Source organism: Apostichopus japonicus, chromosome 22, assembly GCF_037975245.1.
Source record: "Apostichopus japonicus isolate 1M-3 chromosome 22, ASM3797524v1, whole genome shotgun sequence".
Classification (NCBI taxonomy): Eukaryota; Metazoa; Echinodermata; class Holothuroidea; order Aspidochirotida; family Stichopodidae; genus Apostichopus; species Apostichopus japonicus.
Window position 1 is genome coordinate 24,170,781 of NC_092582.1, and position 19,691 is coordinate 24,190,471.

Below are 19,691 nucleotides of genomic sequence, written 5' to 3' on the forward strand. Positions count from 1 at the left end.
TGTGTGGGGGGGGGGGGACATTTGATAGTGTGTCCCCCACCCATCGAAATGTGGGGGCGTGTCCCCCTGCCCCCCCCCCCCAGGATTGACGCCCATGCTTGTAAGCTGCTCTAAAGTTTTCTCACAATCCTTTATGTTGAGATCCCATGTCTTGGTATGGTCAAACAAATAGTTGAGTGAAATATAAAGAAAAAAAACAGTCTGGTAAGTTACTTTGAAATATCATGACATATCTTTTGTGAGTTTGACACCGGCATTGACATTTTTCGAAAAATCTGCAAATTACGCTTGGAAAATAAGGTAAGATTGACTGGGCTTTCAGCCAAGTAACATACTGAATGACCGAACTATATGTCAAACTGACATCAAAGATTGCGTCTGAAACATTATTAGGGTGACGGATTCTCAACGATACAGTAGTATTGTCTGCTTTTTGAAAATTTGTATTTTTAGCGGTTTTAAGAGCATCAGGGTACGTCCCAGAAGTGAAAACCCGGCCTATGCGCTATGTCACGTCCGGTTTTCAGCAACTATAGCCTACTGCCGGTGGCGAAATTATTTTTCCCACTTCGACGCGGCCACATGGGCGTGGCTTATGAAAACGTCACAGGCCGGCAAGTTTGTGACTTCGACTTCGAGCTCTTACGTATATAGCTCTTTAATAATATACTCAGCTAATATACTCAGGCCTAATATACTCATGCCTAAGACATGACTTCATGAGATCCATGATGATGTGCAACTGCTCCTCCCAGTTAATCGGGTCTTATGGAGCTTTTGAGGTAAATTCCATCACAAAATCAAACTGTGTTTGTTTATTAGATGTGTTATGAACCTCCCGTGTCTGGAAAAGTTTGGAAAAGAACCTCCCGTGACAGCAGGGTCTGGAAAAGTTATAAATGAACCTCCCGTGGTATTGATTATTACACTTCATATTACACCAGGTAGGCCCACTGACCTTTCAATGCTAAAAACCTACAAAGATACATGTATTGTATTGTGCCCCATATTGTTTTATCCATCATTCTAAATTATTTGTTCATTTATAAATGAACCCCCTTTTAAACGGCAGTAAGGAGCCTACGTGCTTTCATCATTAGTTTACGTACGCTACTGGGTATTGTTACGGACTTGAAATATTCTACCCATTTTATTAAACAGTTGTCACTTGCGTCTGTATAAACTATAACCAGGGAGCTGTTACTGTTAGAGTAGCAGCTCCCTGCTATAACTATGCCTAAATAGCAATGTCCCTCTGTACTATACTATTTTTTATAGTGGTACGTGTACTAGAATCCCTGACATGTAACTTAATTGAGAACTTTCAGCACCCAAACAAACACCCGAGAGATATCACTGCATAGGCTGTGACGTGGACCAATAAGCCGTAACAACGACCGATAGTCCACGCCCATTATGCTAATGTGGCCGCGTCGAAGTGGGAAAAATAATTTCGCCTGCCGGTGCGCGGTCGAAGGGTCGTTCATGAGTGGTCATCGTGGAGATTCGAGACCATTCAGACCAATGATATGTTTTTTGCACATGTAATTTTTTTTAGACACCCAAAATCCCAGTGGGAGGATGACTGGGGCGACAAGCTTTCGCCCCCACGCCCCCTTGGCTACGCCACTGCGTACAGTATATAGGTCACGTGCATTTTGTTTGGTGAGACAACTATCAACAACTGGATAAACCTAGTTTTGTGCAAGTACCTTGAAAGTATATGAAGCTAATATAGTGTACTAATCAATGAAGGAATTAAGAAATGTGGGGATAATGCAGGACCTGATCACATACAGGCAATGAAGCTTCTCAACCCCCTCGCACGAACAAAATAAAACCCGCTAAACTCCGCTTAATAAAAATAGTTATCCCCCTTTGTTCCATATTGGGACAGTTTTCTGAGTGTGTATATACTGTATATATATATATATAGGGACAATAACTTGTCCTAGGACCCCGACAAGAGTTAACATACACGCCCCTCCGTACAATAAATGGTTCACTTGTCACACGTCGGATGAGACCCCTATCTACAACTTGAAAACCTTTACTTGCACAAGTACCTCGAAAGTATATTAAGTTAATATATTGTACTAATCTATGAAGGAATTTAGGAAGGTGGAATTGTTTGAAATTAGCTCTGTGTTTGCTTTCTTTTGTTTGTTCCTCACCTGACTTACCAAATGGTATTGTTGAATTACGTATTATGGGGAATAACATCACCTGATAAGACTTTGGAAGTATGATATTTTTCCATCTTTGTCACCTATTCATGGGCGGCGATCCTGGGGGGGGGGGGAGGGGGGATATATCCCCCCATGAAAATGGGTGGAGGGGATGTAATACACCATATCCCCCACCAAATGCCAGGGATAAGAATATTTTCATGCCTAAATTTATACATCATCGTGAATGTACGGCTCTTTTTAGCTTCATTTCTCGCCTACCATAAACGCAGTGCGATCTTTTCAAATAAACCGTCTTGATAAGGCAAGAATAGTTGACTGTGGGCTTCATTGGCCCTATAACAACAAAATGTATTATTGCGCCCACGGTATTGATATAGTACATGCACCCTCATAGTATTCATATAGGCCCTATAGTAGGCCTACACACGTACATGTTCCCTCGAACAGCTGAGAATCTCATGTTACCAGGGTAATGCTTAATACACGTTTCACCTGGATGCACTAGCAATCGGTACCTAGGAATGTAACTATGTGTAATTGTGTATTGTATGTGTATAGGCCTATAATAGCCTGCATGAGGCCATTTTCTTCATCGAATAAAATAAAGAGCTCTCGAACATTCTAATTAAAAAAAAAAGGATTTTGGATCCTGATTATGGGATATTTCGGACATGATATCCTTATTTTAAAGTTGGGTATATGCCGCTTGGAAACCTCGGGAAGTGCCGTTTCCGGCCATCTAGAGGGTTTGTAAATCCCAAAATTTTCTTCAACGCTTCGCGCCAACTCATGGTGGCGCTACGCTTAGATAGTCAACAAGGTCATATCCCCCCCACTCGGAAGTACGGATCGCCGCCCATGCACCTATTGCATCACAAATCACCTAGACTTGAAGTTAGAAGCCATAAAAATACATGTTAGGTTTTGATAACATGTCAAATGAGTTAACCACATTGCCGTAACATAATTGGGACCGACATTTTGTTACCTGCGGAGATGGAAACTGGGTAAGGAAGTCTGGAGGAAGTGAGAAGAAATCTAAGTTGGGGATTGACGAAGAGCTTGCATTGGGGGGGGGGGGGGAGGGGGGCCAAAACACAGATTTTCCCTACAGACTGATTGTCTTTGAATGAAGCAAGATCCTGTTTGTAATAAGTCACAAACGGAAAGCGTGTGTTGGGAGTTTGGACTGTAATTCAATAAGTCCTCACGTTTCAATTTGTCGGCCCTATAAATACTCTGAAGGGGCTATTCGAGGCCACTTCTCCACGAAAGCCACAATAATCATATATATATATATTGACGATATATTTTTTTTATCTGGTCACATGGTGAAGAATCGATCAAGTCATTCTTTGAACTATTTTCATGAGAGCATTACATTTTCTGTAGACGTTTTTTTTATAGCATATATGTTTAGTTTCACTGAACCTTGGTGACGAAATGGCATGTCACATTGGACAAAATGGTAGCACATTCAATAAACATCTCTTGTAACATAACCTGTCAGTTCCGATACAGAAGCAACATTTGTTCACCTCCATCTATATTCATAATGGATAATGCTTCGGTTTACCGTGGCCTTCAGGTACTAACCGACCAAAGAAAATTAAATTCCACACTGAAGTCTCCATGGTCTATTGCAACCACTCTATTGTCCTACATCTGGAACTTTCATGACAGATGTAGTCACCCAAAATCAGTGACAGCTCCCTGCCTATACTTCACAGGTCTCAATAAAAATGGATCCTGCTCAATAATCCCACTGTTCTTATTGAAAATAATTCTTTTATATAAAGAACAACATCAAATTTTAAACTGGTCGGAGGGGGTGGGGGAGATTCATGTCTTTAACACATTTGACCACATATGTACATTTGATAAGGAGCTATTTTCATCTAATGAAGGGAAGCACGACATTTAAAGTTACCCATATCACATAAGAGGCACCAGAGGATGTCGTTTGCATAACAATGAAAGTGTGTACACAAATTTATACAGTGAAATTTTGCTTGACCTTTTGTGTAAGTAAACCATTCAGGAGATCTCGGCCTCGGACCTTCTCGGCCTTGTTATTGTTAGTACACCTTAACGATAATAACTACGATGACCGCAAGTTTGGTCCTTGTTCTTGTTAGTACTAATGATAACTACGATGTCTGCAAGCTTGAGCCTTGTTCTTGTTACTACACTGTAACGATACCAACTACGATGACCGCAAGTTTGGTCCTTGTTCTTGTTGCTACACTACAGTATAACGATAATAACTACGATGACTGCAAGTTTAAGCCTTGTTCTTGTTAGTACCGGTACACTATATCGCATCCTTGTGTTTATCTGTAAATTGTTATTACGTTCATTTTGCTTGGAGTAAAAGTCACAGGTTATAGCAAGTCAAACGATAAGTTTGCAGTACTTTTACACAAAAACACAACACAAAAACACACTATAATCTAGGGAAAATTCTGACGATGAATTGCTGAGTCGAGTGTGGTTTTTAAAGACAATCTGGTGTTTTTGATAAAGTGAATATAACAAGCTGACGTTTCTAAAATGTTTAGTTCTAAATGATACCATGACGTCAGAAACTAAAAGTTTCAGTTTTGTTCTACAGGTCAATAATGGCACAGGCGGGCCCCTCTCAAAGCACCGGGAGTGACACAGGGACAAACCCTGCAGAAGGTAAGATACTTTCAGTGAACAAGTAATCGGACTACGTATTTATTGCTTTAGCTGTCCTTGTGTCAGAAAACCTCTGTAAAAGACCAGAGTCACTTTTTTGGTGAGGGATGGGGTAGGGGGCTTTGGCACACATACGTTTTAAGACTTTTAACTGAGTGTGCAGCAAGAAAGGCAGTGACTGCGTATACATTCCTTTGTTCAGGTATACGCAGTTCATAAGCGTGTATGTTCAGCGCACTGCATTGTAAATATATCTCTCGCAACGTACAATTAATGTACTTTACAAGACAGTAGCCATATCAGACTTGAAATACTCCATTCAGCACTTGTACTCATTCTCTGGTACAATCTGTACATGTGTATCCGAGAATTTGTTTAAAGGTTACTCCATGAATCAAGTGAACACATATAAACTTCCTACAACCGTTTAGACCTGACATTTTGTTAAACCATAGCCGCCAATAGCTCGGCTAAAATTTGCCAACAATTCAAGCGTCTTATTCTAAACGAGAGGGCACATATTAGCCCTGTATATGTTCGAAGTAATTTTGCCAACGACTGGTTACATTATACATATATTTGAGATAACTTGATACTCCGAGTTAGAACACTAAAAGCGGCCTTAATTTGACATACCTGTACGACTTACAAGGATATATGTTTAGTGAATAGAAGCAGAGGAATACATATTTCACTAGGGTTGAGGAGGTTCTCTGTATGATAAAATTAGTGACGAATTTATTTCTTGCACTAACCATAACTATAACTGCTAACGATATAGGTAACTCACTGCATGGGTAAAGTGACCCATGGATGCAAATGTCTTTGATTTATGTCGTGGTAGTAATATAGGTATACATTAAGACGGTACACAAACCCAATTGCCCTCTTTGACTGACAGCATTGTAGTAAGGAACATCTGTGGAACAAAAAAAATATTAAAAAGGAAAGGAACGATGTACACCTATCGATAAACTGTGGAGGCTTAGCATGCACGTTAACATGCATACCAGACACATGTATTTACGAACTCTTTGCATCGCCTTCATTTGTTTCTATGTTGCAGGTTTCGGTCTTTTTAAAGTCGACCTAGCTGATCATCTGAATGTTACCACGATTAAACGGTTATCAACTTTGCTTGAATTAAAACCTGGAGAGATTGATAGCATCAATAGATCCAAGGCACCTGGATTAGAAATGGTGAATCTTTTGGATGAGCAAGGATTTATAACTCCTACTGATATAAGAGATCTTTTAAAGATGTTACGCAAATTGAAGCTGGCTGGTCTCGCTGCGAGAATACAAAGTTCTTTCAAAGAAAAGACTTCCCAAGCAAAGAAAGACCAGGATCTTGAAGGTAATCCTCTGTTCTAAATATTATTTTCATGTTAAAAGTCACTCAATCAAGAGGGAAAAGTCACAAAAGTATTTAGGATTGGACTATAACATGATAAAATGTGGCTATAACACTTGGCTTTCATAACATTAATTCTCATTTCATAGATACTGATATTTGTTGACTAACTTGACTATTCATGATAAAGGGTTGAGTTTGAAAACAAGAACAGCCGAATAAAGGAGAAAATGTCTGATGTATCGGAGTATATATCATAATTGAGTTTATGTAAAAGCCTCTCTAATAGCAAGTCCCTATATATGAAGCCACTCTGTATTCTCTGACAAAAGATTGGTGACTGGGATTTATATAAGAGAAATTCGATTTTTCTTAATACATCAGATGAACTTCAAATGAGCGATTTGAAACAGGAAATTATGGAACGAAAACATGAAAATAATATAAAAAACATGGTTGAAACGAACCAACGAGATAAACAATAGACAAACATTTTGACTGCAGCGGCGTTCAAACCTAATGAAATAATAACGTTATTTGTATGCTAATCTTGATGATTGCCAGATGGTTCATCGTCTGAGGTTATTATTTATTTATTGCTTTGCCCGTTTTCATTACACATTTCAAACTGTATCCTGAATGTCACGTATTTATATATAATGGTTCGAGTCAACAAGTCAGAATGAAAATGGTCAAAACTTTATTTTCTGATAGCAGCGATTGTTCCAGGGACACGTAGCCAGGGGCAGCGACTGCTCACCACCCCCACCCCCCCCCCGTTTCAGTGTCGAAAAATGTTAAAACTGTTGTTTTTTGGCATGGTATTTTTTCAGTGCTCTTTTGATCTTGAATACTCGTCAGTCCCGTTAACACAGTTACAATCGTAGTAGCATTCAGGCTACTGATGCAGTAATTAGTTTGGCAGATGCAATTAGCTAAATTTAGCCTAAAGCCTATTACAAGCCTACTGTACAGTTGGCCACTGGGTAATACAAATTATAGCCTATCTAACCGGACTCGATGGAGTGTTATCAACCGTATATGCACAAAGACGACAACGTGCGTTCTCATCTTTACTATGATTCGTCATAAGTTGTTGCACGAACAGCATGTTAAGCTAGCAATCGTACGTGATACGCGCTTCCTACTGTATACATAATTATTACACTGCTAATTATAAAAGTTTCTTTTGTCCATAAGTTAAGTTCGTCAAATGTATTAAAGTCCAGACATTGGACAATAAACAAGAATCATCCTACTGGAAAATTGCACAAGAGCACTAAGTTTGTCTATCTGATATAATATGTAAAAGATTGAACATGTAAAAGAATAATTCGAACCCGAAACAAAATCTGCTGATAATATGATATAATATGATAATGATGAAACTGGGAAAACATTGCACCAGATCGCATCTAAGGACCTTCAACTGTAAAAAAATGTATCATGCCCTCCCCTTACACCCCTCCCCATATCAGTCGCAATAAGTGCCCCCCCCCTTGCAAGTGCCAGGCTACGTCGCTGCAATGTTCTTCTGTGTCAAAAAAAAAACGTTGCATAATTTGTTGAAATGTTTCGTTCTAAACTTGGACAAAGTGTTTATGCTAGGCTTATTCTGCCTGTACTGTAATATTTTGTCTTTAGCAGAAAGAAGCATATCTTTGTTTCTTTGTTCATCCCTCTACTAATTCGCAAAGCAAGAAGCGAGGTAAAGGTACAGTAATATAGGCCTAATCATCTGTTCCAATAAAAGCATCAATTCGTGTAGTTTGTATTTAATTCGGTATAGAGGTACTAGTTAAAATCCATCCCGTGCAGTGTTTCCTCTAAGAAATTTCCCATTGAGTCAAAATGGCTTATATCTGAATATTTGACTCACCACCATCCTGGGGGAGGGGTCTAAGGTGAGGGGTAAAATTCCGGGCAAATTATTTTATTGAACCCAAAACACAATCGGTCAATGTTTTCGTGACTATTCACAATGTTACATTTTGCCGACAGTATTAGTACAAGGGGCGTAGCCAGGATTTTCAAAGTTGTATAGGCACGACTATCTGAGTGGAGCGCCACCATTGGTTGGCGCGGAGCGTACAAGAAAATTTTTGGTTTTACAAACCACCCAGATGGCCGGAAACGGCCCTTCCCAAGTGTTCATTCTGGTTCCCTGGCGTCTTGGTAACTTGAAACACCTCATTCAACATCACTTTTAAACCAAAAAAACAATAATACATAATGTCTTTAAAATTAGCAAGGTATATGTACAGAGTAAGCCAGTAACAACAGGCAAAAAAGTGCTGCAGCTCTATAAAGTCTGTTAATCAAGGATAGGCTTCTTTGACTGTGGAATGTTTCTCAACTGAAATATCATCTGCGTAAACGGGTTCTTAACTAGATGTTAAAAAACTGACAAGATCGGATCCTAGTCTATTTCGGCTGGTAGAGTGTTGATTGAAACCGCACGCGATAGAAATGATAGCCTAAATGACAGAAGAATAAGTCACCTAATAATAGCCATAATCTTGCTACGTTCATTTCGATGGTTTTTCCTGTCTAGACTCTAAAACTCGTCAAGCAAGCTAAAGGATTTGAATTATGGTTGTTATAAAAATAAAGATAACTTGGCCAAAAAAAGTGCTACATACTGTACTGGCTATGCCCCTGTGTACTACTGTAAACATTGGCCAATCCAATGTCTGTTTTTAAATTGAGGCATGGAACCCTGAGCTTTATTTAAACGATGATTGCTAAATAATAATAAATTAGTTCGTTTACGAGCTAAATTTGGCTAAAATAGTGCACCAGTTGCAATGCAGGGTAGGAATTAAGATTTGGCTTTGGGGGGATATTCTGGAAAATGAAAAGTTAAAAACACCCCGCCCCCCCCCCCTTAATGTATTTACGAGGGCTTTTTAAGGTTTAAGGGGGCGCTTTTCCAGTTCAAAATGCTGTTTATGGGAAAGGTTGTAAGCATTCATCAGGATCAATTACTTAAGCAAGCACAATTACCCTCTTCCTAGTAAGCTGAGACCGTATAGCAAATTCATTGAAAGTTTAATTGCCAAAATTTGCGATCGTTTAGCAAATAACGTCAATCCACCGAATATATGATGAAAAACCAATAACCCATCAACTGAAATAGAATACACAGATTACTTCCACTGAAGGTGCCCTTTCCTCTAATCATGTGTTTTTTCGTGTGTGGATAAAATCACTCACCACCAATACAAAACCATTATACCGCTGAAAAGTAATCAAAGTTAAAACCTTCAATCCATCGTCACAGCAACGGTGTACGTAAAATACAACATTCCCTCTTTAAGACATACAGTAGCACATATATACCTTCCAAACAACTGCCGATTTCCAGCAAATTGAAAGTTATAAACAAAGCTACGCATTTTTTTTTTTTTCGCAAACCGATGGTTAGGCTACATATCCCATTGACTTAGTGTGGTTGTAAGGCTAACATGTGGTCGAAGGTTGCAGTTTTTCATGCATATTTTATTTCTACAGTAGCTAACTGCGTCACAATTTCCGCGAATAAAGAGATGCTTAGGCTAGATTTCCCGTTGACTATGTGAGGTGTTCGGCTACCATGCGCGCGACGATAGCAGCAAGGAAAGTATGTTAACAAAGCTACGCAAAGTATTTTTATTATTTTTTTTTTTGCCAACCGATGGTTAGGCTACATTTCCCATTGACTTAGTGTGGTTGTTAGGCTAACATGTTGTCGAAGATTGTTTTTTCTTGGATATTTTTATTTTTTATTTGCGACACAACTTGAGCGAATAAACAGATGGCTAGGTTAGAGTTCCATTTTGACTAGGTGTGAAATTAGGCTACTGTACCATGTGGTCGGAGATTTGTGGGGATTTTAAGTTCTTGTTGCTGGTACTGAAATTGCTTAATGGAGGCCGTAATTTGCCAGTGACTGCGGAAAGTTCCCGGTGATTGTGCGCGACCCTTCCGCACTGCTTCAAATTTGATGCGGGATTGTGAGAACTGTTTTATTTGTGGGATTCGCGCTGCAACTGCAAACCCTAGCTAAAGCAAAAGCATGTCACAATTAAATTTACACAGACACCTGATATTACGAGGGCGATTTTCTTATATTTCTCTTTTCTTTTTCGCCCTCGCAATTGTGCTTTCGGAGGGCTTTTTTAGCACCTGCTAGGGCGAATCGCCCGTCGTTTCGCTTATTTCTGACCCTATTGTAATGTAAGGTAGGCTATACAGATATTATAGTTAGTACACTGGTAGTGCGAACCATCGTAGTGTAGGCAATGCATCAGTGCACGTGCACGTTACGTTATATGATTTAGCTTTACAGCAATCGAGCTAAATCTGCATGACTGTATAGAAAGACATAGCTACGGTAAAGTTAACGATCGCTAATGTAACATTTCTGACGATAAGTTGGAAACAATTTACAGTAATAATTTCTTCACTTCAAGTTGAAGTTCTGAACACCATGCCTTTTGAAAAGTTTTTTATTCTATTCACACTGTATAAAATTCAGGAGAAAATGAAACCCTCTTTTTTTTTTCTCTCTCTCTCTGAACGCCAGTGCGTCAAATCGGCAAGCCATTGCGTCAAAATCGCGTCATAGCGGAAACACTGATCCCGTGTGTTCGAGGAACACTGACCTACACCATTTCAGATAATAGAGAATTGACCCGGATTTATAGTGACAAACTCTACCTTTTTTATACAGATTTAAATAAAAGTAATTGCCCTGTGCCTCTAAATAGCAGACAGTGTCTAATTGTAACTTTTAAAGTGTTCAAAAATCTTTGTTTTTTTTTTCTCAGAAAAGAAAAGAGACCTCATCGAGTATTCAAAAATAGCCTATCGAAAGCACTACAAAACAGCAAAGCCATTTCCTTCCATGAGCAAGTGTAGTGTTAACAGTATATTTGTTGAGGGAGGTATTTACTACTTGGCTCAGGAGGGTGATTCTATGCAGAAGCCCGATGTTCTAGAACCGTTAGAATCTTACAACGATATTTTGAGCAGCCCTAAAACTAAGTCAATGAGAAAGATTATTGAGGCTGACCCTGGGTTCGGGAAATCAACACTTGCATCACAGTTAGTCTATGACTGGTGTACTGAGGACCCTGAATCTCCTCTCAAAGATGTAGAAATACTTATTTTTCTCCAGTTGAGGCAACTGACAGGTGTAAAGTCTATATACACTGCCATAAAGCATGCCATAGTGCCCGAAGATGAAGACATGGACGAATCTTGCATTCAGGAAATCCTCAAAGCATACAAAAAGTCTGTTGTCATGTTATTTGACAGTTATGACGTGTATCCTGACAAGAAAACCAAAACACATATCTCCTCCATCATTGAGATGAAAATGTTTCTAGATATTCTTGTCATCATACTTACCAGGACATTGAACCTCCCGCCTAACTTACACCCCGAAACTAAACGAATCAGATTAACAGGGTTTGGGGTGGCTGAACGTCGAAACTATGTCCTGAAGGCGGTGGCTGATGATGTCCAGTTGGCAGATCGGATCGAAGAGCAGCTTCAGAGAAACCCCTTCTTAAGAGATCTCTGTCAGGTCCCTCTATTCTCCACTATGGTTGCTCACATAGCACACGAGAGGCCAGAAATTGAAATATTTAGCACAGTAACAAGATTTTTCACTTATGTGATCGCATGCGTTCATAACCATATGGTAATCAAGAAAGATGCTAGCACTGGGGTGCCTGCTTTTGAAACAGAACTAGCTAAACTGTACCGTATTGCTTTCGACGGCCTCACACAGAAGAACCAGCAGCTGACATGGGAGAACACCTATTTAGTTTCAGAACTTGGACAAGAGTTTTATGATAACTATATAAAGCTTGGGATGTTGGCACAGGAAGTGATCTTTGACATTTCCCAGTGTCGATATAAGACGGTTGCACGATTATGGCACAAAATAATCTGTGAGTTTTATGCCTCTCATCATCTGGTTTGGATTCTTAGTGAAGGTAAGTCTTCAGTACCGATATCATTGATGCATAACCATAGTTCGTCATCTCTGACAGTGGCGTAGGAAGGTACTTTTGAGTGAAGGGGGGGGGGGGCTGAAGACTAATGGCCGGCCTGGGGGAGGGGTCTAAGGGGAGGGGTGTTTTTTTGCATTTCCAGGTGGCCTCAGATGCAATTTGGTGCAATATAGCACATTTCAACACCCACTCCATTTTGTAAATAATTTTGCATTTTCACCTGGCCTTAGATGCAATTTGGTGCTCCAAATGAGATTTTTTTCACATTTGGAAATGAAAAAGGGTTTTCTGACTTGCGAAGCGGGGCGGAAGGGGGGGGGGGCAGAGTGATGCTTCCGCTCCACCATATTTTCACTGAGGGGGATGGCACCCCCAGGTTCCTACGCCCTTGAATTCTCTGATGTGTAAGATAATTAGTAAACTTGAGAGATGAAAGTATTGTATGTATGATGTCTCTCCATGTGCATACATAAACAGCTTATGCTTCTAGTACTAACACCCACAGTGCCTGCTGTACAATTACATTCATACGACACGTGTGACAATGTAAGCAAATAAAGAGTCATCATTTGCCACTGACCCATTTTAATGCAAGAACGAATTGAGTTTGGATCTTTTGATATTTTTGGTTCCTTGCTGAAAGCAAAGGAACCTATGTATTCAGGTTGGCATGTGTGTGTGTGTGTGGGTGTGTGAGGGTGGGTGTGCGTGTGTGTGTGTGTGTGACGCTTAAGCTTGTATGCACGATAACTCAACAAGGGATTGACTGATCATGATCAAACTTGGTGGGTGGGTGGCCCATAGTGAGTAGATGAACCCTATTGTTTTTGGTGCCCACAAAGGTCACCAAAGGTCAGTTATGGTCCAAAAACCCAAAATACTAAAACTGCAATAACTCCCAGTGCCAATGTGCGACAAGCTTGATATTTTGGGACAAGTTGTGAACTGGTTAGGGCAATATTTTGAAACTTAACGGTCATGTGATCTGAGGTCACCAAAGGTTAATTAATGTTAAAAATCTGGTATTTTTGCGATAACTTGAGAACGAATTGTCCGTTAGGGTTGGGAGTTGCTTCAGTGTAATCCAATTGTCGACCCACATCTGGGTGACCCTTGACCTCAATTTGACCTCTGGTGACCTTTTCATGTTTTGGGGATTTTTACAGTTTCGATGCTATTTTCAGATGTCAAAGGTACCTTCCGATCATAAATATCGATAGGTTGACCCCCGTGTGACCTTTGTGTGCGAACTTATATGGGGTCAAAGTTTTCGGTCAGAGTTAGGATGGCTGTACAGACTTATCGTGTTGATTTTTGGAATCAGCAGATCAAACTACATTTGAAACCAAGGTCAAAAGGTCAAAGGTCACATTAGAAAAAATGTGCTTAGTTTGGGAGAAAACGGGCGAAAAAGAAAATGTTTGGTTTTGATGCTAGATTTGGATATCAAAGGTACCTTCCGATCAAAAATGTCAATGGGTTGACACCCGGGTGACCTTTGTGTGTAAAGTTATACAAGGTCAAAGTTAATTTTCAGACACTTAATGCAATAACTCCCAGGGCCAAGGTGTAACAAGGTTGATATTTTGGAACAAGTTGCAAATGGTATAGAGGAATATTTTCAAACGGAACGGTCATGTGATCCGAGGTCATCAAAGGTCAATTAATGTTAAAAAACTAGTATTTTCGGTGAGAAAATGGGCAAAGAAAAAAATGTTTGAATTCTTACAGTTTTGATGCTATATTCACGTTTCAACAATCAAAAATGTCAATAGGTTTACCCCAGGTGACCTTTGTGTGTGAAGTTTTATGAGGTCAAAGTAAATTTTCAGACATTTAGTGCAATAATTTCCAGTTCCAAGGTGTGACACGGTTGATATTTTGGGACAAGTTGCAAATGGTATAGGGGAATATTTTCAAACTTAACGGTCATGTGATCCGAGGTCACCAAAGGTCAATTAATGATAAAAAAACTAGTATTTTTGCGATAACTTGAGAACGAATTGTCCGTTAGGGTTGGGAGTTGCTTCAATGTAATCCAATTGTCGACCCACATCTGGGTGACCCTTGACCTCAATTTGACCTCTGGTGACCTTTTCGTGTTTTGGGGATTTTTACAGTTTCGATGCTATTTTCAGATGTCAAAGGTGCCTTCTGATCATAAATGTCAATAGGTTGACCCCAATGTGACCTTCGTGTGCGAAGTTATACGAGTTCAAAGTTAAATAATATTAATGAGGTCACAGGTCAAACGTGAAAAACTCCCAAGTTGCAATAACTTAGCTACTATTTATTGGAATTTCGTCAAACTTGGTATGATGATATTGGTAGATAGTCTCCACACACTGATGTGTGTTGCAATTGATATCATGCATGTTTATAAGGGGGGGGGGGCTAGCATTATTTCGTTATGAAAAGTTTGTATGCACAATAACTCAACAAGGGAATGACCAATCATTACCATACTTGGTGAGTGGGTGGCCCATAGTAAGTAGATTATCCCTGTTGATGTTGGTGCTCATTTCATGAATATTAATGAGGTCATGGGGTCAAACGTGAAATACTCCAAATTGCAATTACTTGGCTACTATTACTAGTCGGAATTTCGTCAAACTTGGTATGATGATAATGGTAGATAGTCTTCACACACTGATGTGTGTTGCAATTGATATCAGGGCTTAGCATTACTTTGGCAACAAAAGTTTGTGAGCATAAATTACTGTTGTTGTATTAGGGCTTTGTTAGAAATTTCCCTATGAATGGAACTAATGAACAGCAGCAAGGAACCATGAAATGTTTTCAGTCTGGTTGTTTGTTGTATTTGAAGACACGTGAGCCTTAATGTAGAGATACCTTCAAGAAGACCAAAGCAATGTCACATAAAGCAGACTACACTGGATTTTCAAACAAAAACAAATTCTATACATTTGGGTAATCTAGGATGGACATGAGTTCTTATGTTGCTGTGAATATAAACCATATGGAATACTTTAACTTTTGTATTTTTTAAACAACACGTTATTCAGCCTATTAACTAGTTCTTTGCTATTTGTGCTCGGCAAAAAGATTAGAGAAAGGTAATGATCAAAACTATGCAAGTAAATATATATATATATATATACCAGATCCTCATCACATTTTGTATCACAAAGATATGAATTATTAGAGTGGATAATATTTTGCATCTGGCAACAGTACAATGAATGATATCCAGGCGCGTATCCAGGATTTTCAAACCCGGGGGGCGCGAATTACTATCTAAGCGGAGCGCCACCATCGGTTGGCGCGCAGCGTACAAGAAAATTTCTTGTTTTGATACCCCCAGATCACCGGAAACGGCACTTCTCGGGCTTGAAATGACCAACCAGATGTACACTTTTTGCCTGAGAACCAAGTATTTCCTAATAGTTTTTTTTCCCATCCATAACCTTTTTGAAGATTGTAAACCCGGCACACATCATGTTCGACATGATCGCATCTCCTGTGGGTCTTTGCTTTTGTAGGTGATTCTACGTAGCGGCCCACAATACCCGTCAGCCCCACTTTTCAAGGTTTAAGCCCCATATTTGTTCAGAATTTGAAAATTCACATTTCTCGTGAATAAACTCACTTCAAAACATACCCATAATGTTGTACAAAATTTCATCTATGGACAACCAATATAGAAAACTTCCTTCAACCCCTAACAGACCGGTCAAAATTTCACGAGTAGAGGGAAGTGTGATGCAGAATGTTGGTCAGAAATTTTCGAAAATTCAGACACGGTTTATTTATTGGTGTACAAATATTAAAACCTCTTATAACGGCTATTATAAAACTTGGTTGAAGGAAATGAAAAAAATAGCAGATATTTCCGAAACCAAACATTACACACATAGGCATAAGAGGCGCCGCGGCAGTGGCGGAGCTAGGGGTATTGGTCAGGAGGGGCGAGAATGGTATGTAGGGGCGCTTTCGACACTATCTAAGCGGAGCGCCACCACTGGTTGGCGCGTAGCGTACAGAAAATTTTTGAGTAAAGATACTCCCTAGATCGCCGGAAATGACCCTTTCAAAAACGTTTGGTTATTTTCTCAGGCAAGTCGGACAGTTTTGAGGCTTTTCATCCTGGAACGCCATTTTCATGCTCACTGATATGATGTGATATCTGCTGTTTGCGTTACAAATTCGAACAGGCGCATAGCGAGGAATTTGCCAAGGGAGGGGCGAAGCCTGTAGGCAAAATATCTAAGCGTAGCGCCACCATAGGTTGGCGCGAAGCGTACAAGAAAATTTTGGGTGAAAATGCCTCCCAGATCACTGGAAATGGCACTACCAAAGGACCATTTGTTAGCGCGGAGCGTACAAGCAAATTTTGGCCGAAAATGTCTCCCAGTTCGCTGGAAATGACACTTCCCAGGCCTTGTAAGTTGCATCTAAGCACTTTCTATTTTGAAATTACTTAGCAATATCATTTAAAAAAATGCTGAATGGGGGGGGCGGGGGGCGGGCGGTCGCCCCTATCCCAAAATGCGTCATGTTTCCCGACGACACGGTCGAGTTCGAGACCAGCCACAGTTGGATTCATAGCACAATTCTACACACGCGTTATGATAGACCATATAAATTATATATATAGATCATTAGTGAGAGAGGAAAATGGAAACGTCAAAAAAATGGAGTTGTCGGTGTAAGGGGTAGGGTGCGTCACACTTTTACGAAATCATTGATCTGTCACTGGCTAACCTTCAGAGCTGTAATGATGTCACTGTTCCTCTTTCTCTTCCCGGTGTCTTTGCGTTTCTCTTTTACTCTCTCCTTTTCTCTCTTTCTTCTTTTTCTTTTCCCTTCCTTCCTCTCCTCCTCCTCTTTTTCCCCCTCTTTTTTCTTCTCTTTTTTTTCTCTCCTCTTTTTCTTACCCGGGGGGCGCGCGCCCCCAACGCCCCCCCTGGATACACACCTGATATCATCAAAGCAACGCTGCTGAAAATATCTTTGTTTTTATTCATGCTGCAATTATTTATCAAAATAGCCATGTAGTGTTAGCCCCAAAAATCGTATTGTTACCTAAACATGAGTAGTAGTATTGATATTCATGATTCCATTTCCTTTTAGTGTTCAATTATTTTTTAAGTCAACCTAATCCAAAATGTATTAAAAATGAAGCTTTTGATTATATCTCATCTCACAAAGATTTCATAGATGACCTGGTCGACTAACACAATAGCAATACATCAAATGTTAGAACGTAAACAAACACCGTGACTTTCTTCATCCTATGCAACTTTAGTTTGCAAGTAACGAGACAAGAACACAAACTAATAAATAACATTTAAAGGAATCTGTAATGTGACGGCATTGTAAGAGTGAATCATGTGATACATCAGTCAAAACCTAATATCAGGAAAAACTTAAATATTATTTTCATGACCTCATAAAATTAAATCATCCTTTGCAAATTCTCTCTTTTCCCTTTAATTGTTTTTCAAAGAAAATTTACAATTTCGAGGGTAATATGCTGAGAAGTATTTGTCAAAACTTTTACCAATTCTAGCAGAAAAGAAAACTATAGATCAGCAACACTGATGACCCTAACCCTAACTCACGTGATGTCAATAGTATAATACATATGCACAATTATTTCCATAATAATTTGCATAGTAATCCATTACTGAAAAAGGAACTTAAGGTCGTACTTCATATTAATAAACAAACACTAACTGTAAACAATTCTAGTCTTAAAACAACTCTGTTAAGAGCCTGAATCAGGATGTCCCATTTACATAGTAATACTATGTTCAGGCCATACCGCTCCAAATTGGAATGTTCCATTCAAATAACTATGCATATGCTGTTATCTCAAGAAGCCAACTATGCATGCAAAGTACCGCAGGTTATGCTACAGTAATAGTGTTGATAGTATATGTACCACCAACCACAATATCAGCCGGGAAATTGTAGGAATAGGAGTGTTTTGCTCTCCAATCCTCTTTTAATGGAGTTTGTAAGTTTGTTGGACTGTGGAATCAAGGAAAAGACAGTGTTAAATTTGATTCAATTACTTAAGTGAAATGAAAATCAGAATCTAAAGGCCAGAAAATTCCTATACAGAGCACAACAAAACTTTGAATGAAATGATATATCGAGAATGAAGTATTTTTGTATCAGCATGAATGACTTACACTAGGCTATCAATCTGAATGCCAATGGCACCGCTTAAATACTCTGTGCAGTGTTGTAATAAATATTAATCTTACAAGTTTCCACAGTTTGCTCTCTCTTTCACTGACATGAAAGGACCATTGAAGATCACTAACTGGAACATAGTGATGTATATCAGTAATACATCCACTCAGACATTTCCTTATTGATGACAATATTATCTTGACCAAAACAATATAAGGAGGTCTGTTAGAGGATGTTACAAAATTGACTAGTTGAGAGAAATACATCCAGTTTTACGTTGTCATTGTAATATCTACGAAATGAGCTATGACTTTTATTTCTGTGTTGTTTAATGTGCCAAAACAATACTTGACCAAAACAATATAAGGAGGTCTGTTAGAGAATGTTACAAAATTGACTAGTTGAGAGAAATACATCCAGTTTTACGTTGTCATTGTAATATCTACGAAATGAGCTATGACTTTTATTTCTGTGTTGTTTAATGTGCCCCTTCACAAACTGAATTGTTAAGATCAAGATTACTGACAATGTGAGCAAGCATCTAGCAGAGATGCATATTTGACTCATTCTTCCTTTTGGCTGCAAATAACTTAATATATCATTTGACCCCAATTGACCCTACCTTTGATTAAAGAAGTCTTCACAGGGCAACAACTTGGACAAGTAGTATAAGCAATGGGACCACTGTGGTAAACCAGTCAGACTGACCTACATTATGTTGAGTAATGATGATGATATCACTCACTACATTGCATATGGCTTCTTTTGGTAAGCCATCCTGTTCTGTGTTAATACCTAAATGAAACACTGAAGCATGTAATGAAGTTAGGTATAGGGTTGTAAACCTAAATTCTGAATATTTTGGCCTCAAAAAATAAAACATTAATTGTTGACATATTTGTCTAAGTTTTTGTCAGGCACAGTGTATCCTACAGTGAACCTCAGATGGACCATTAATACTATCTGTCATTCTGTTTCCATTGTGTCTGCTGCCTAGCACAAATTAGTGTTCAACCGATTATGCATAACAGAAAATACCGATTACCGATTATTTTTTCCATAATCATTCCGATTCCGATTATTTGAAAATGAGAAAATATCCCGTATATATACGAAATCGGCAATAAAGTTTGACAGAAACAATAATTGTTGTGATTTTCCCCTGTTTCCTTTTGCTTCGTTGTTATACAAGGCTCTAAGGTATCATTTTGTATGTACCAAATTACCTCTGGAGTTTCTTGGAAAGAAAAAAAAAAGTGTTTTTTTTTTAAATTTCCAAAATACGGTAGGATA

General features: G+C 39.1%; 2 protein-coding genes and 1 long non-coding RNA gene across 15 annotated transcripts in view; 1 reads left to right on the top strand and 2 right to left on the bottom strand.

The window, feature by feature from the left end:
* LOC139963637 (uncharacterized) overlaps positions 1 to 19,691 on the bottom strand; it is a 664,171-nt gene that overhangs the window by 359,794 nt on the left and 284,686 nt on the right. Inside the window, exon 7 of one of the 6 annotated variants that reach the window (XM_071964644.1) lies at positions 14,322 to 18,230. The exons of the other annotated variants lie outside the window; for them this stretch is intronic. The gene's annotated coding sequence lies outside the window, so the exon portion shown is untranslated. Of the gene's footprint in view, positions 1 to 14,321; positions 18,231 to 19,691 lie in introns of those variants that run through there. 6 annotated transcript variants of the gene reach the window in all.
* The window catches only part of LOC139963619 (uncharacterized), a 90,777-nt gene that overhangs the window by 21,265 nt on the left and 49,821 nt on the right, over positions 1 to 19,691 (top strand). For all 8 annotated transcript variants that reach the window (XM_071964591.1, XM_071964582.1, XM_071964583.1 and 5 more), the window contains exons 2-4: positions 4,807 to 4,874; positions 5,941 to 6,231; positions 11,040 to 12,215. In XM_071964591.1, coding sequence (XP_071820692.1) covers positions 4,807 to 4,874; positions 5,941 to 6,231; positions 11,040 to 12,215 — 1,535 coding nt within the window. The remainder of the gene's footprint in view (positions 1 to 4,806; positions 4,875 to 5,940; positions 6,232 to 11,039; positions 12,216 to 19,691) is intronic.
* On the bottom strand, positions 1,032 to 4,793 carry LOC139963650 (uncharacterized). Its single transcript, XR_011791715.1, has 2 exons — positions 3,057 to 4,793; positions 1,032 to 2,269 (listed from the first exon to the last, which is right to left on the bottom strand). It is a non-coding gene; the product is annotated as an uncharacterized lncRNA (long non-coding RNA).